This window comes from Corylus avellana, chromosome 10, assembly GCF_965113065.1.
Source record: "Corylus avellana chromosome 10, dhCorAvel1.hap1.2, whole genome shotgun sequence".
In the NCBI taxonomy this organism is placed as follows: domain Eukaryota; kingdom Viridiplantae; phylum Streptophyta; class Magnoliopsida; order Fagales; family Betulaceae; genus Corylus; species Corylus avellana.
The window spans coordinates 22262165-22280679 of record NC_142499.1 but is presented as its reverse complement, the minus strand read 5'-3'; the positions used below and the strand labels follow the sequence as shown (position 1 = coordinate 22280679).

The following is an 18515-nucleotide window of genomic DNA, read 5'->3' as shown; positions in this document are numbered from 1 at the left end:
TTCTTTTAGTTGATTCTCTCGAGCAAACTGGTTTGTTTTTTTCAACTCTCTCAAGGAAAAACTGATTTGATTTCCAAGTGACATGTGGAATATCAATTAGATTTATGATTAATTGTTGTGAAAGTGATGAAGGAACAACTGAGGGGAAAAGTTTTGTTGATTAACATCACAACCACTGAGAAATGGACAGGTTGTAGCCCTACAACTATGGGCCTGTACTTGACAGGATATTGTGGTGTCCATATTCATGGATGGTTGCTCGCCACAGATCATGCATATTAACGTCGTGTCTTAATCAGAAATGTTGTTCTCTGAAGTTTTACGACAAATCTATTAATTCTAACACGTACGATGAATGAAGGAGAAGATGATCGATCATGAAGATGAAGATGAAGATGAAGAGGAAGAAGATGTACGAGTTTTATATGAAGCTCTACCTGTCAACCATGTTGTGTAGTTCAAAGGTACTGTAATGATCAAGAAAAACTAGCTAGAAGAAAGTTTAATCTTTAGAAAATCGGAAAAAGGCAAAGTGAAATCAGTCTACAATCTGCATACGCATAAAAGCATTGATGAGCGAGACCGATTCAATAGTACTACCAATATATTCAAGAAGCTTAACCGATAAGAAATAATTAATTTAATCATATAATTAATATTATATATTATTTTCATGTATAGATTTAAATTTTTTTTTAATAAGTGAGACCAAACACATAAAACATTAATTGAAATCACAGGAAATAAGTAACGGAGACAAGATTCGAATTCAAAAGCATTCATATCTAACTCAACAAAATTTTTTCTCTATTTTAGCTATACACTTTTTCAAAGCACCTACATCCGGCTCTTTATTTGAGCCATCATTTTTCCCTATTCCATTTAAATAATCATTTTCAAGAATTTCTGTACTATTAATTCTTTGAGATAATAGAGAATCTTAGAGATTTTTTAATCGCTTTTTCATATTTAGTGAGTAAACAGCATTTTCGAAATTTGGTGAGCACCGTAGCAACTCATTTTATTGAACTAGATGTAGTTCATTTTGGTCCTATTTTAACATCTTGCCCAGCTAAAATAACATTTGAGTTATTTTGCCTAACCCAATGAGAATGCTCTTCTGGTACATGTTACTATAAAAACATACTACATTTTTCCGAAGGCACTCACAAAAGTTGGGAGTAATTTTACAGTTTGAATTATGTCCCCAGGCATATTAAATCAGTCTATGTAACTTGTTAATTACACCAACGTCTAGTCAATGGAAAATGGATTAGTAACAGCAATTAGAGTTAGTTGGATTGGATGATTCATAATATTAGTGCAGCAAATGAAGGCCATCGGGGAGCAGTGGGGTGGCTGGGGTTTTGTGGCTCCAGCAACTTTTTCTTTTAGCTTTTGATTCTTTCCCTTTCTTGTTGTTGAAGAGGGGTGAATGTGTGGGGTTCAAGAATTTCATCATGATTGTACTGATTGTCGTTTTTACTAGACCCACTTCCTCTGGATTGACTCCCTGGTCTCTTTCCAAGTCCACTTCCCTTTGTGGAGGTCATAGATGCTTCTCATGTCTATGAAACAATACACGGAGAGAGCAAAAGAATCTTTTTCTTTTTTTCATCCTTTCAATCACATATTTTGTTTTTTCTAACAAAAACAAAAAGGGAATACTCTAGAGTATAAGACCCATATTTTATATATATATATATATATATACAAAGCAACTTATTCATGTTACTGTTGTGAGTGCACTTGTGAGTGTTATGTCCCACATTGAGAAAATATAAAATAAAAGAGTGCTTAATATACCTAAATGGACATTAGCCCATTAGCTTAGGCTTTTTGGCTAGAGTTGTGTTCAATTATGTATATTAATGTACTCTTAGTAAAAACTTCATAATCACTTTATCTCTCAACAGTTGCGTTCCTTTTTTTTGTTTATCTATATGATTTAACGTGTTAGGTTAACGAAATGTTTTTTTTTGTTTTTTTTTTTGTTAACGAATGGTAGTTTGAAGAACAATCTGCAAATTAGTAGTAGTTGTCGAGAATTGATCAACTTATGTAATATGTGGGGAGTGACAAAATGCTTCAATCGAAGGATCGGTCGATGAATGTGCAACTCATTCAAATGGTCATAGGTCGACAGAATGTCGGCTGTTATGGTTTATTTTCACGCCCTTTTGCTTATTTTTAAAGGTATTTTTGTCTTATTATGTTATTAGAGTAGAGTATTTTAAAGGCATGATTTGCTTTATATTACTTTGAATATAAGTTTAATTAGCCTTTGTCTTTCAAGAAAAGAGTTTTCTTCTTACTCGTCGATCGATCTATTGAGTGGTAAGCTTACTAGTGTTGATTTTCTTTAGCCTGTATTTCTTATGTGGTGAGTTTTGGTTTTGATATGCTTTTTTTGTTCGTAATTGCTCATCGTTTTCTTTTCAACAATTTGGTCCAGCATTATACCTACTCTCTCATTTCTCTTGGTAAAATTTTACTGTAAGAGAATAATGATAAAAGGACAAAAAAAGAAAACCTTGATATATTCCTTATAACTATTCAGGATCGAATAAAAATATAATTACATGCATATTACATCATTAAAAAAAAAAAAAAAAAAATCATAATTTCACTCTTTTTGCATAGTCAATGACCTATCACTATCTCAACCTAATTAAATCATTATACAAATTTACCTTGGTGATTTATTTTATTGTATTTTACCTTGGTGATTTTATGATGAGTGCCAACAGTCAACACCCCATTTATATTGAGCTGACTTATTTCTATTTCGATGTATAGAAAGCAATAATGCATGTGTCGGCATTGGTGAGAAGATGCATGATCAGTACTGAGGCAGACATGTAGCAAGATTACATAGAGTTTGGGACAACCTATATATATATATATAAGTTGTGCCAAAGCCGGCAGATAAAGCCTACTTAATTAGCAAAGTTTTTCCAAAAAAACGAAAATTAAAAAATGGATTATATCTGAAAATTTATTTGGATAATTTAAAATTATTTCTAAATAACAAAAAAAAAATTGAAAATTGTTTAATTTTTCAAAAAAAAAAAAAAAAAGTTGAGCCTATTTGGTGCTGGCCTCCGTCGCCACCCCCTTCACCATAGGAGGGGGAGGGTCCCTCTTTGCAAAGGTAGAAGATCCACATATGCACCTTCACAGGGGTGGGTACCATCTCCGACAGAGTTAGAATAATAGAAATGCTCTATCTTATTCTGTCACTGCGAAAATGGGAACATTTGACGGACGCCACCTTCGACAGAGGTAATTTTCGAGCTGGCCCCAACTCCAAAAAATGGGTTGGAATTGGGCCAAGCTTGATTAGATTTAATTTGTTCTAGGCTTTTTTCTGGTCTTTCATGGGTAGCTTCGTGATTTTAATTAATTAACAACCCAAAATTCTTTTGAACAACTCGAAAATTCCGGTTTTTTAATTAACAACCCTACATCGATCCACAAAAGGAAGTGCGCGCAGCTAGCCTCCTCCATTCCATGGAGGTAATTAGAACATTCTTATATATATAAAAGTGGGAATTTTTTTAAAATGTGTTTTATGTTCTGTTTTGAAAACATTAATATCGACAACTAGTTTGAATAACTATTGTCTTAATCTTAGACTACTTATAGACAACTATTATCTGAAAAATACTTTTTAGGGAAAATTCTAGTTTACTCCCCAGTTGACAATGTTTTTCAATTCGAACACCAAAGTTTCAATTTTTGCAATCCACCCTCCAAAGTTTCAAATTTTTGCAATTTGACCAATTGTATCCAAAACTTCTCATATTGCCCCTAATTTTTATTTTTCATAAAAAAATAAAAATAAAAAATTCGGGGTGGTTGTAGCCAACCTTTGCCCATCTGGCCATTTTTGCACCCCCAAATTTGTTTTTTTTTTTTTTTTATCATAAAAATAAAAATAAAAATCAGGGGCAATATGGAAATTTTGGAATAATATTGGCCGAATTGAAAAAAAAAAAAAAAAAAAATTGGAACTTTGTGGGGGTGGATTGCAAAAATTGAAACTTTGATGTTCGAATTGAAAAATGCTGTCAACTTTGGGGGAGTAAACTGTATTTTTCCTACTTTTTAATATTTGAAAAGTAAAAATTATTTTATAAAAGTTTTTCAACCACAAAAAAAAAAAAAAAAAAAAAGTTCTCCCTTTTCGATCTGCTATGGGAAGAGAGAGGGGAAGAGATGGATGGACACCATGCTGTGAGTGGACATCCATTGTCTTTTAAAAGGATTTTGGAAATCTTTAGCAGCCTATAAGATCTCAACAAAAACTAACACCTAACCTAGAGCAATGCATGGTCCACGAAAAAAGCCACAAGTAATCAGTTAGATCCAAGAACAAAACACGTGCATTTATGTGCCTCTCCATTTCTAGGTCCCCCATTTGTTGTCGTGTTTTTAAGTTTTACCATATTATTAATTTCACCACGAGTTTCTGCTACAATATACCTTGTCTTAAACCTTAAGTCCATGGTAGTGTAAGAATCATTGATGAGACATAGTATTGGACGTACTATGTGAGAATTACATAAAGATTGATGTTAAGAACATAAAAAACAAAATACATATATTATGGCTCTTGTCAAGAGCTCTAGGCCTACATACATTTTAACTTTGACCAAATGGGGCGCGATATGTGACGAGACAGATAATGGAGATTATCTATTTCAGGGTTTAGATTAGATTTAGGTGTCTAATAATAATATATATCACATTGTTTTTCAAAATTGCAGTATACAACAAGACAGATAACGATATTTCTTATTTTAGGATTTAAATTATATTTTACTACATAGTAAATATGTTGTCACGTTATTTAAATTTGGAACATGAAATGTAATAAAACAAAACAAAATATATTTTGTGCCATCGTGGTGCACGTACACCATAAAGTGTAATAAAACAAAATTTAGATCATGAAATGAATCCTCTTCATTTCACTTGATTATACTCCATGGTAAGACTAGATAATGATTATATGACCATTAGCGAAAGTGAATGCTAGTTATCAACAATAATATTATAATGATACGACATTTTGTATACCATTAAATATCAAAATAATTGAATCATAAAATGAATTACAAAATTTGAATCATGATATGAATCCTCTTCATTTCACTTGATTATATTCCATAGTAAGACTAGATAATGATTATATGACCATTAACGAAAGTGAATGCTAGTTATCAACAATAATATTATAATGATACGACATTTTATATACCATTAAATGTCAAAATAATTGAATCATAAAATAAATTTTTCTCGTTTCACTTGAAATAAAGAAGATCTTATTCCGTAGCAAGATTAGGTAATGATTATATTGACCACTAGCGAAAGTACACACCGGGTCATCAACAGTAATATATATCATGGCAAAACCCCATAGAAAATTGGCGAAGATTGCCACTATACACATTAATTAGATTAATTAAGCACATTATAATAATTAAGTTGGTCCAACCATGTTGTTTACTTTATGGCTGGATGGGTCTTGTTGTCATATCCAGATGAATATGTCGGATGCGGCCCATTGACCTGGCATTCCACTCCACTGAGGGAGTGAAAGGGATGTGAGTAGAAGAAGACAATTCTAAGCAAATAAAAATAATAATTAAAATATGGAAAGCCATAAAAAGAAAAGATACGTTTTGGAGTGTCTTTTGGGATTACCAATTGACATCACATTCAAAAGCAAATTATTATTAAATTAAAAAAAAAAAAAAAAAAAATTGTAAGTTGAAATTATTATATTAAGTAAGAAGTGAAAAGGGTTTATATCAAGTTAGTGGCTACTGAGGTGGTTTTCAGGAAAAGGGAGAGACCAGCATGGGAGTAGGTAAAGGTGCCATTAGACACATTCTAGTGTAATGGCCATATCACTTACAACCACAAAAATCCAACTGTGGAGTGGAGGCAACCCATAATCAAATTAATGACTTAATTTAATTAAACGTGTTTATATAATTATAAGGCCGGCGCTTTTACGTGACGGTTTGCGTACTTATGTGTCAAAACAACAGTGAATCAGTGACCATCATAGTGGAGTTAAAATACTTGTTAAGTACACACATGTAAATATAAAAAAGATTGAATTAAATAATTGAACTCAAACTCAAGCTTAATTTTTTTTTTAGTGATTAATATCCTGGCAATCTGTCATATTATATTATCTTCTCACTCCTACAAGAAAGGCTTGCGAAGATTGTTCAGGCGGCCAAAAAGAAAAAGAAAAAGCGAAAACCCAAATTAACCCCTATCAACTTTGCTAGGGGTTGATAGGGGTAAACACCAAAAAGGGAAAAAATAGTGAAAAGATAAGGACAAAAAAAGAAGAAAATCTGAAAAAGAACACAGAAAAGGAGGAAAAGAGGTGGATTGATGGACGATTGTCAGAGAAAGAAAGGTTCAATGAATAAAAGGGTAGAAAGGTAATTTTGGGTGAATTTCCATAGGAAAATGGTAAAAAAAAAAAAAAAAAAAAAAATTAAAAAACTAAAAAGAAGTTAAAAAAAAAAAAAAGGAAAGGTAGTGGGTTGCAGGCTAGCAGCTAAAGTTTTTGTTTTTTAATCTTCTTTGCATAAAGAAGAGGAACATGAATAAATTAATAATAAAGCAGTGTGAAATGGAGTTTCCTTTTAAAATAGGGCTTTCAATGTAGGAAGAAAGCCCTTTTAATTTTTGAAATAGTTTAATCGGTTAGAAATTATGTCTCATGAAACAAAAGTTACTAGTTCAAATTTTTTTTTCTTTAGAGATGAAATTTACCGTCCCTAAAACCCTAGCCAAAAAAAAAAAAAAAAAAAAGAGGATAATAACTAGTATCGTCATTGTAGGGAATAGTGTTCACAAATTTTGTGGGGTTAATTTTTGGGGAGGTATTTTGTCTCAGTCTCTTGTGGAATAAATATATTGGTTGAACAAACATTGTCATGGCATCGTCATGCTGGCACATGTAATTGACAAGGCCCTGAAATCCATTACTTTTTCCCCCTATTTTCAGGTATGCTGTTGATTAGGTACAGTGAGATTAATCGAATCTGCAGCACTAAATAAAGCGCATCAAGAAGGTGAATGACAAGCATTATTTTTTAATCTTGTCTAATCAAGGAGAAAAGAAGAGGCAAGAAAGATTAGTACCTTTGATGTTCTTTTTCTTGTCTTGCTCTCATGGGTCCTATGACTTCTAGTCAAATTATGTAATACATGACCTCACAAGTCATGACTCTCACCTGCTTTGTAACAATTAGTCGTGTTAATGTTGGAGCTGTTTTTCTTGATTGACCAAATTTGTCACTCTTGGGACAGATACACCTCTTTAGACGGCCAACATGATAAGGATCTTTTGTTATTGTGCCGTGTGAGTTTCATAAAAATTTGAATGGTTTAAGAAAATGGTTACAAATCCAACTTTTTCGGACAATCTAAAATGTGGACAAATCTGCTCTAAACAAGGCCTACTAACAAAAGATTTCATTCTCAGCCTTTAACATCACACATTTCAACCATACAGTTTGATAATGATAGTTTATCAATCTAATTTCATCCACGCACCCACAAAAAGGTTATCTTTGCTTTGAAGATAGAGATTAATTTCGTGGACAATACGTATTATGGGTTAAAGGTTCGACGAGACTATAGTAGTGTAATTGGTAATATGAAATATCGTAAGTCTACTAGAGGCTCACGAAAGCTTGTTGGCTCACGGCTCTATTAGGGCCCTTTATCTCTCGACAGGTACCAAGCACCTTGCCAACACGAGCCCCTCAAGCGCCCCATTGGATGATGATTGATGGACCTCCAGCAGAGGGACTACCCCTCATATAACTTCATTAACTAGTTGCACCCTAACCGACAGTATTCTAATCAACGGTTGCACACATGAAAAATTTGATATTTAAGGAAAAACATTCCCCCTTTAGCAACCTTGCCTATTTCGGATTTGGTACCCTAGAAAAGAAGGATTGGCCATATAAGGAAGGGGATCAATAAGGTAGACTCAAAAGGATATATTACACAACCATCCACCATCTTCTATACCAATTACCATACCCTTGACCTCCGATAACTCTCATATCTGGTTTACTTGTTTTATACATGGCAGTCCTACGAAGAAGAAAAAAAAATACACCTTAAGTTAGAGGTACACACTTTTTTTCTTCTCATCTTCTCAAACCTCTTCATCTAGATTTACCTTATTGACTTAAATATCAGAGTGTTTACCGCCAACAACCCTTGATAAATCATTCATATCTATTTTTATTTGTTCCTACAGATGTCTTTGGCCCAATTGAAGCGATGCAGTCAACTCCACATAAACTAGGCTTGTTGTCTCGCTGTGGAATAAGATACTCTTCCACCCACACTATCATACATGAGGCATAATGCTAAGAGGAAAAATGAGAGAGAGAGAGAGAGAAGGCATTATACCAAATAATAGGGTGTGATCAAAATGGGGCTCACCTGAGTAAGAGCCAACATTTCATATAGCATTTTCCAAACTCTATGCTACGTGTGCCAATCTCATTAGGTTTAATTATAACTAGAATTCCTTTTTTTTTTTTTGGGAAAATCAATCTGATTTTATTAATAGTGGTCAAGAGCATAAAAGCTCTTATAATCACAGACAGTTTTGCAAGATCATAGCCGAAATTAAAATATTACACCTCAAAAAATCGAAAACATAACAGATCTTATAATGAAAAACCAATTTATAACGTCACACATCCGCTATCCCAGCCCGATTTTCAGATTATAGAACAAATCTGCTGACGCAGACTCCTTCCGGGAGCATAGGAAGCCATTTCTCAGGTATGAGCAAAATACTCACACCCAAACCATTTCCCTCTTGATCTGAAAGTCAGAAGCATTATTCACGTCCTCATCCTAATGGCTAGGACCATAAAATAAAAACAACAACAAAAAAAAACAAAAACAAAAACCCCCCACAAGCAGCAATGGAGAAACACGGCATCGTAGACATCCCTTCGACAGACACGCCTTAACTGAAGAAAACGATCAGATCTAAGGTTTAAGAGACTAAATTTGGTTCTAGATCTAGATATACAAACTAGATTTAAAGCAACTTGCTAGATACAAAGACCGGTGAAGCTTACAAAGAAGACGCCGAGCACTGTTACCATGAAAGAGAATGAGGGAAGATCTAGATCTAGATCTAGATCTTCCCTCCTCTTGAAATTTTTCTTAGTATTGTTTAAATGAAAAGAGAGCTAGATCTTTCCTTCTCTTGAAGTTCTTTTTAGTATTGTTTAAATGAAAAGAGAGAAAGAGAGAGAGATAAAAGAGTGGTGTTTGGTTGAAAGGATTATAACTAGAATTCTACTCAAGCCGAATCCACACGATTAATGCTCAACCCACATTGGTATATCTTTTAGGTAAAGCCATTAATGACCTTGAGTGAAGTACAAATTAGGAAGAGACCCACCAAAAATTGATTGGCAATCAAAAGAATGTGAGGTTTTAACAAATAATTGAATCTGCTATGGAAATCAAAATTACATCTGGGACAAGAGGCCCACGAGCTAGGGCATAGAAATTGACATGTTCATATAACAAAGCAACTTTTTAAGAGCAGGAGGATCTTCGCTTTTGGAGCCAAAGATTTCAAGTGGACGTTGATTGGTCGTGTCGTGGGAGACGCGCATTTGCTATAACCAAACAAAGCGACGGGTAATACTGGAAGATGTGGATTGCCAGCCGATTAGATGCTTTCACGTAAAACGAGTGACGCATGTTTAAGGCATTTTGGTCTCAGTGGTCCAGCTCTGCCCAACTACAACTCTGCCTCGAAAACCACTTTCATTTTCTTCCTCTCATTTTTATTTCAAATTTAAATTTTAGATGAATTGTTGCCCACCCAATTTATTTAGACCGACATTTGTTCTTAAAACACGTGACTCTTACGTGTATTTTTAATAGTATTGTTATCTGTATGAAATTTCATTATGAGTGAAATTGGGCCTTGTCAAGTTGGACTAAGCTTGAATCTGTGACCGTAAGTTTACAGGTTTTATCTTCTCCATTTTATGGTTGTCCCCATGTTTTATTGCATTTAATTTGAAATTAGATGAATAAATGCAATTATTAGATACTTAATAAGCATTGATTTCAAATTAAATAGGAGGTACCCAATTACCCAAAGGCGAAAATAAAATTCAAAAAAGTAGAGAGAGAGAGACGTAAGGGGCCTAAGGGCCTGAGTATGCGTTTAGGCCCAAACGCCCTGCTACTTTGGAGCTAGTAATTGGACTGACCTAAGTTGGTAGCTGCGGTCCTTTAAGCTGAAACTTTTGGTCTAAGCTTAGTTAGACTCGGGCTGATCATTTTGGGCTCTAGCAGGACTGTGATCAAGCCCAAGCAATGAAAGGTGTCAGTTAGTTTGGTTAATTGAATTACTCGATGATTTTTTTTTTTTTTTTAATTACTTGATGAATATTAGACAATTGAAAAATGCTTGCTACTACAGCATTTATGATACTCTATTACTCTTCTTATAAGGTCATGTGATAATTTAATTTATATTTTATAAAAATGAATACCACCTAAACCATAGGTTCATAAAGATATAACAATGTAGCAACTCTCTCTCTCTCTCTCTCTCTTAAGGGACTAAGAGAACTCTCTATAGAGCTCATCTCTTTCTCTGCCCCTCCAATGAGTTTTCTCCATGCGAGAGTCTTGACCTCCTGTTGAATGTAGACGTGTGGGTGTAGAATGGTTTGAGTCTCACATTGAAAATATGTCGTAAGTATGAGTGATTAATAGAGTATAATTATGCTCAAATTTACCAATTTAAGATTTTGAGTTAGGTGGTGCCCCAACATATTATATTATGGTTTCACTTAAAGAACTTCACAACATATCAATTTCCTAACATGTAGTATCAGAGTTGGTGGTGTGAGCGGTATGGTGGGATGGCATAAGCACATATAATGTCCTTTAAATAAGGACAAGGATGCAAGGTGTGGGCATAGCCAAGTGTCATTGAAATAAGGGATAAGATGCAAAGTTTGGGCATGGATTAAGGTCCGTAGAGTGGGGGGCAATTATTCATGGCACGGGTACAAACAAAAGTCTATGGAGTAAGAGTAAATGTGCATGGTGCAAGCAAACCCACATCTTACGCAAATGATTATCGAAATGACCTAAAAGATTGATAAAGCTTTTGTTTGAGGGAGAGCATAGCAATGTAATGATTGACTCACACACGATGGAAAGATTGTTGAATAATACACGTATGTGTAAAAAGGTTTTAATCCCACATTGAAAATATGTCATAAGTATGAGTGACTAGTATAGTATAACTAAACTTAAACTATTGGGTTGAGTGGTGTCCCAATATGCTATATTATGATCTCATTGAAAGAACTCTTCAAAATGTCAATGTCCCTATCAATTCCCTTAATAAGTGCCAATCGGGGAGCAGAGAGGAGCTCAACATCCTCCCTCTTTATCCCCTCTCCTTTTATGTTTCTTTTGCTTCACTCTTCTCTTTTTGTCTTCATTCTTTTGTGTTTAACTTGAAAGCCAGATCTATCACGCCTCCATTTTCCTTCACCGTCCACACGCCACCCTTTCTCCTTCACTAGCCTCCACTACAATCACTAGCCCCCTCTGGCCCCATGAATGCATATCGCGCACCGTTGACACTTTTTTGGCTTATGCAACCAATTAACAACTTTTCCTCTCACTTCTTACTGGATTTTCATATATGGTATCTAGAAAGAAACTAGCAACACTTTTATAGTAAAAGTTGTAGTACAACTAGCAACAATCTTCTAATTAAGATGTAATATGCGAAATAAGAAAAGAAAAATCAAGACAAATCCTAGTTCCAATATGGTATAAAAGTTGAGAGCTATTGAAAAATTAGAAAATAATCATTAAGATAAAGTATCTAAATTTATCAAAGATCAGTTTTCTTTAATGCAACTAGTCAATAACTTTCTCAAACATTTCCTAATTGGCACGAGTAATGTTTCCAAAGGCTTTAATTAGCTCTAAGGAGAATATTTTTCCAAAATCGTGTGAAAAAATGCTTTAATGGGCTTTTTATTTTTATTTTTTATTTTATTTTTAAATTATTGTCGTTGGAGGAAAAATGAAGAAGTAAATCATGCTGTTTATTTTCCACCAAAACGTCGTCGCCCATCACGCGCTTTCACCTGGCGTGTCTCTCTGTCTCTCCCTCTCTTGCTTCTCGCTCTATACCCCCTTCTCGTTTCTCTGCAATTGACGAAAAGTCAAGAACGATCACAAATGGCGGATCGCACCGCGAAAGGAGAAGAATTCGAGAAGAAAGCGGATAAGAAGATCAAAGGCTGGGGTTTATTCGGCTCCAAATTCGAAGATGCTGCCGAGTTGTACGAACAATCTGCCAATTCCTTTAAACTCGCTAAATCTTGTACGTTTGGCTAATCTCATGTGTTTGGTTACCGAGAAAGCATCGGAAAACTAATTTATATTATAGTTTCTTTTATCACTCAGTGTATATTCAAATGTATTGCATGTTGATATGTCATATACATTTCTGTTCAGGGGATAAAGCTGGATCGGTTTTCATCAAACTGTCGAATTGCCATTTGAAGGTCAGTGCTTTTGGTGTCATATGGTTAATCTCATGTTTCTGTTTGTGCTAACTGTGCCGTTAATTTGCGAGTGCTATTTGCAGTCCGATAGCAAGCATGAAGCTGCCATGGCTTACGTGAATGCGGCGAATTGCTACAAGAAAACATCGACTAAAGGTACCCTCCGTGTTCCCTCATGAGCAAATGTTTAGAAATATGAATGAATGGATTTTTATGATGCCAATTCTTTTGTTAGTATGAGCGTGGTAAGTCACTGGTTAACTGAAAAGTTTAAACCCATAAAAAATAAAAGAAAAGATAAATTTAATAATTTAATTAATATTCTAACACTCCTGCTTACATGTGAGCTCGGACTCTAAGACCTTATTTGTGAAATTTTTAATTGAAATAGGTGATAAATTACATCAGAAGGATTCAAAATTAAGATTATAGCTTCAATACCAAGTTGAATCACCAATTATTTCAAAAATTATAAATGTAATCATTTAATTAATATTATACCATAGCGACGTTTAATTAGGTTTTTACTTGATTGGCATCAATTGGTTTTCATTTCTGCTTCCTACTTCACTTCTCACCTTGTCAAATGGTGAATTCAGTGGTACTTTTCCTTATTGTTGTAAAACTTGGGGGAGTTTGGAGGCTCTTTCGGGGTGAACCTGTAGCTCAGATGTAATAAGTCATATTTTACATAATAACACAATACTTGACACAAGCTCTACTTCTATAATGACTGTTTTGAAAACCTTTTTTTTAATTTATTTATTTATTTCTGTATTGGGAGTTTTTACAGGTGCCATATCATGCTTAGACCAAGCAATGAATATTTTCCTGGAAATTGGCAGGCACAACATGGCTGCGAGATATTGCAAGGTACAATTTGCAATATGTTGGTCTTCCTGATTATTGTTTTAGTATATTATCCTTTGAAATTGTTATTGTTTCTCAAACTCTAGTGCAACCTTTCATCTTGTGCATATTTTCCTTCACTGTTTCATGCTCAGTTCTGTTGTACTGCTGGGTGGATATGTATCTATAGAGTAATACTAAATAACATCTCCATGTCCTCCTTGTGTCCTCCAAAAAGTAATATGGCTTTTAAAATTACCATTGGATTTGTGATAGATCACTATTAGATTTTGATCCAATAGTAATTTTAAAAGCCACATCAATTTGGAAGGACATATGGAGAACGTGGGTCTTCCTTTTAGCATTACTCGTATCTATAATGTAGCTTTAGGGTCTTGTAAGAACTTGAATTCATTAAAGCCCAAGAAATTGCAGCTTATTTTTATTACATGTTTACTTCAGGAAATTGGTGAGTTATACGAGCTCGAACAAAACATAGAGAAGGCTCTTGTATATTTTGAGCGGGCAGCTGAATTTTTTGAATGTGCTGAAGCAACAACCTCTGCGAAACAGTGCAAGCAGAAAGTTGCAGAATTTTCTGCTCAACTTGAACAGTGAGTGGTATATGCTAATATTGTAGATATTTATGACAACAGTAATGGTTTTGATCAAAATATATAGTGGACCCGGCATTAGGGAATCTTTTGCTTTTCCTTTTGATTGAGAAGTTCTCATCCCAATTCATTGCACATTTTGTCATGTATTTTATTGGTGTTGTGTCCCAGATTGAATGGAGCTTTTCTAATCATGGTGCCATTAGATTCTCCTCACAAACTTCCCAACTTTTATATAGATCTTTTGTCTTCATGTGAAAACTGAGAAGTAAATGAGATAGAATATTGAAGCATATACTTGTGGAGTAGAATGAATTTTTCTTTGTTTTTGTCAGATATAAGCAGGCAATTGAGATATATGAAGAGATAGCACGACAGTCAATCAATAATAACTTACTGAAGTATGGAGTAAGAGGACATCTTCTTAATGCTGGCCTCTGCCAGTTGTGTAAGGGCGATATTGTTGCCATCACCAACTCATTGGACCGATATCAGGTCAATCTTTTGTTTTTTTTGTTTGATTTTTTTTCCCACCGTGTTAGTGTTTGAGACGTTGACCTTATAATTAATATCTTTAGAAGTATTCAATCGATTGTGCAGGATTTGGATCCAACTTTTTCCAGAACTCGGGAATACAGATTTTTAGCTGTAAGTGGTGTCTTCTAGGCCAGTAAAACTTGGTATTCATCTTTGCTGTTGAGTTTGTATAAGAAAAAAAATGTGCTTTAGCATTTTTTTTTCCAAGTTAAGTACGTTGTTCTTCTTAAGAGATTTTTTAGTATAGACAATTATTATCTTGGTGTTGTATTTGGTTTATAATTTAGCGCACTTTATTGTTTCATTTTAATTACATAGTATTTGTTGAACTGAAGTGCTGCTCACATTTCAGGATTTGGCTGCCGCAGTTGAGGAGGAAGATGTTGCAAAACTCACTGGTGCTGTCAGGGAATTTGATAGCATGACCCCGCTGGTACTTTTTCTGTCGTTAAAATCTGAATTTCTTAGCTTTCCTTTGTCTGGATTCTAAATTGAGTGAGTTAGAAATCTTATGCAACCTGAATTTTTTAGAGTTACTTCAGATCCTTACTTTGATGACCTTATTGAACTTTTGAGGGACAATATCTTTATATTTTTACAAATAATGACATTTTTTTTCCTCACCTAGTTGGAAAGACTACTATGGCTTTACAGGTATTGATTATTTTCTCTCAATAGGTTACTGTTTTATTGTATGGTGGTGGTAGTTGTAGCGTTTTATAAATAATGAACACGGACAGATAGAAGTGATGCCCTATTGGCATTTGATCCCCTGGTTATTCCTCATGCCATCATTTATTACCCTCCTGATTTCTTGACCTCTTTTCTATCTTTATGAGTGTTTGTTGTTTTGTCTCTGACTTCGATATTCTGTTCTGTAGGATCCTAGGAAGACCACACTTCTACTGAGAGTGAAGGAAGCTTTGAAGGCCAAGGAACTAGAAGAGGATTTGACCTAAGATTTTGCATTGGTGCCTTACCCCCATTGATAGTATTGCATTCGGCTTGTATATATTAGTACCACGGCTGTTAGCCATGATCATAGCTATGCCTTTTGGCTTTTAGCTTGTATTGGTATTGGTATATGGTTTGCATTTGTGTACAAATTGGTTAAGTACTATGGTTGTGACACCTTCAAAAGATCACATAAAGTAACATTCTTTGATGTTTAATAACCCAATAGAAGGACAAAAAAAGGACCAAATAGGAAAGTAGGGGTGGCAATTTGTGTTTGCGTGTAGGTCGTGTTGAGGCATGACTATAAAATTATATATGTCAACTATAACCTGATCCATTTAATTAAATGAGTCGAGTCCCTTAACTTCAACTCACTAATTTCACGTTCGGTTCGAGTCAAGCTTGTGGGTCTTGTTAATTAGCAGGTTATGGTTTTATATAATTGAATTTGGGGCAATCATTGGTCAGCTCATATAACTCGTATAAATTAAATTAGATTCTTTTAAAATTAAAAAACAAAACCCTGAAAGGCCAAAATTCATACATAAATTCATTTTTTTATAAAATTCTTATAAACAAATTATTTTTTTGCATGTAAATTCATATACAAATTGAAACTGATCAAACGGGTTGTGTTTAGGTCAACCTAACATGACATGTTTATTAAATAGGTTATGTTCTAATACTATGTTCTAATTTAATAAAAATTTAAGAAAAATATTATACATAAATTTTTCTCACCATTTTTTCTCGTCCCATGGAAAAGAAAAATGTGCATCTTCACATTGATAAATCAAGAGGAAACACCTCTCTTAGTATACGTTTTTATTAATTCTTCAATCTCTGCGGTGCTTCTGCCCCTCCAAGGCACTAAAAACCCCATAACCATTACTTTCATTATGACCACCACCACCACCATCATCATCACTAGGTTGAACAAATGCCAGCAATTCTTCCTCATATTTGATGCTTTTGATTCTCATAGGCATAACCTTGACTTTTTGTTCATGCCCATTAAGAAGGCTAACCACTTCCTTCATGTTGGGTCGCTTTTCAGGCTCACTTTTTCCTCATATTTGATGCTTTTGATTCTCATAGGCATAACCTTGACTTTTTGTTCATGCCCATTAAGAAGGCTAACCACTTCCTTCATGTTGGGTCGCTTTTCAGGCTCACTTTGCATACACAAGGCAGCAATACTGATAGCTTGTTTAAGCTGACTTTCATCAAAATTTCTGCGAAGTTTTGGATCGGCAAGATGCTTAAACCTCCCGTTGCTTATGAGCGGCTCCGCCCATTTGGTTGTCGTCCTCTTAACCCCTCTGGGCAGCTTTTCTATCGGTTTTCTTCCAGTGACGATCTCCAACAGAAGAATTCCAAAACTATAGACATCACAGCTCTCAAAAACCTTTCCCCACATGGCATATTCGGGTGCTAGGTATCCCAAAATGCCCTTCACACGGATAGTCAGGTGGCTTACACCTTCTGGAATAAGCTTTGCAAACCCAAAGTCAGCCACCAATGGTTCAAAATCTTTGTCCAAAAGTACATTGATGGCCTTTATGTCTCTATGAATGATGTGAGGTGTTACCGTATGGTGCAAGTAACTAAATTTATAACATCAGTAGAAGGCGAAACTTTGTTACAATCTTTGAATTAATCCTTTGTTTTCCAATTGAATAAATTTATCAGAAGACTCGTGTACAATTATCATTAAACTAGATGATGTGATAATAAAAATCAACCATTGAATTCACATTTGTTTTTGTTATTTTCAAATACTGTTAATCTAAAAGCTGAATTTTACTACCACACTATTAAGTTGTATGGTAATTATACAGAAATCTATTAAATAATTAAAGGATTGTGAAGTCAATGTTTGAGAAGTCAACTATGTTTCAGTCAATAATTAGAGGGAGCAGGATGAACTTACAGTAGGCCTTCGACAGAGCCAATCGCAATCTTCATTCTCCTCTTCCAATCCATCTGCATTTCGCCGGCGAATTGGCCGTGCAAATGAGAGAGCAAGCTGAGGTTCGGCATGTAGTCGTAGACTATGAGCCGTTGATCGGTGCCGACGCAGTACCCCCGCAGACCCAACAAATTCTTGTGCCGAACCCTCCCCAGAACTTCAACCTCCACCGCAAATTCCATCTCCGCCCTCGAATTCATCGCCTTCAACTTTTTCACAGCTATCTAACAACCATAAACAGCAGCAACCCAACAACAATAATGGCGGCCAAATGGAGTTTCACAGGCGCATATATAAATTAAAATAAGCTTAATTAATTATTTAATTCAATTACTTGAAGCCCATCAGAGGTTTTTCCCCAGTAAACACTCCCAAATCCCCCTTCTCCAAGCTTGTTGTCCTCGCTGAATCCATTGGTTGCCGCATGCAACTCCTTGTACGTGAATATCCTCCACAAACTGGCGGCGCCTCCGCCAATTGTCGTTATCCTAGAAAAAATATACGCTTACGTTTCATGCTGAATTCGATTTGAAAAAGAAAAGAAACGTTTGTTTCACGTACCCTTCATCGTCGTTCTCTGAAAAACAGCAACTCAGGGAGGATCCCTTAATTCTCACAACGGTATGATTTTGAAATTCAGCTGTGTTGGGCTTTGCTCTTTTAAACCACAGCAACTTTGGTTTGGTCATTGCACTTGTGATGCCGACCAATCCACCTTGGCCGGCTCTAACAAATGGGAGGATTTTAATTAATTAATTAAGTAAATGAAATTAAGAAAAAATTTAGTTTATTAATTAAGGGGAAATTAGTAGTTTAAGAGGGATTATATTATAGCACATGCATTTGGATTTGAGCCAAGAACGTTGTGTCAAAAACTTAAAATTTGATTAAGTTTTTTATAAAACCAACTGGAAAAGACAACACACCAACGGCCAA

At 34.8% G+C, this 18515-nt stretch overlaps 1 protein-coding gene and 1 pseudogene across 1 annotated transcript; one reads left to right on the top strand and one right to left on the bottom strand.

The window, feature by feature from the left end:
- Positions 1-12209: 12209 nt before the first annotated feature.
- Positions 12210-15825, top strand: LOC132191880 (alpha-soluble NSF attachment protein). Its single transcript, XM_059607001.2, has 9 exons — positions 12210-12466; positions 12601-12650; positions 12734-12806; positions 13444-13523; positions 13962-14113; positions 14449-14608; positions 14714-14761; positions 15003-15083; positions 15532-15825. Exons 1-9 carry the CDS (start codon positions 12322-12324, stop codon positions 15607-15609), a joined length of 867 nt encoding a protein of 288 aa, XP_059462984.2. The 5' UTR covers positions 12210-12321; the 3' UTR covers positions 15610-15825.
- Positions 15826-16419: 594 nt separating this feature from the next.
- LOC132190972 (PTI1-like tyrosine-protein kinase At3g15890) lies at positions 16420-18268 on the bottom strand (annotated as a pseudogene).
- Between the last annotated feature and the right edge of the window lie 247 nt (positions 18269-18515).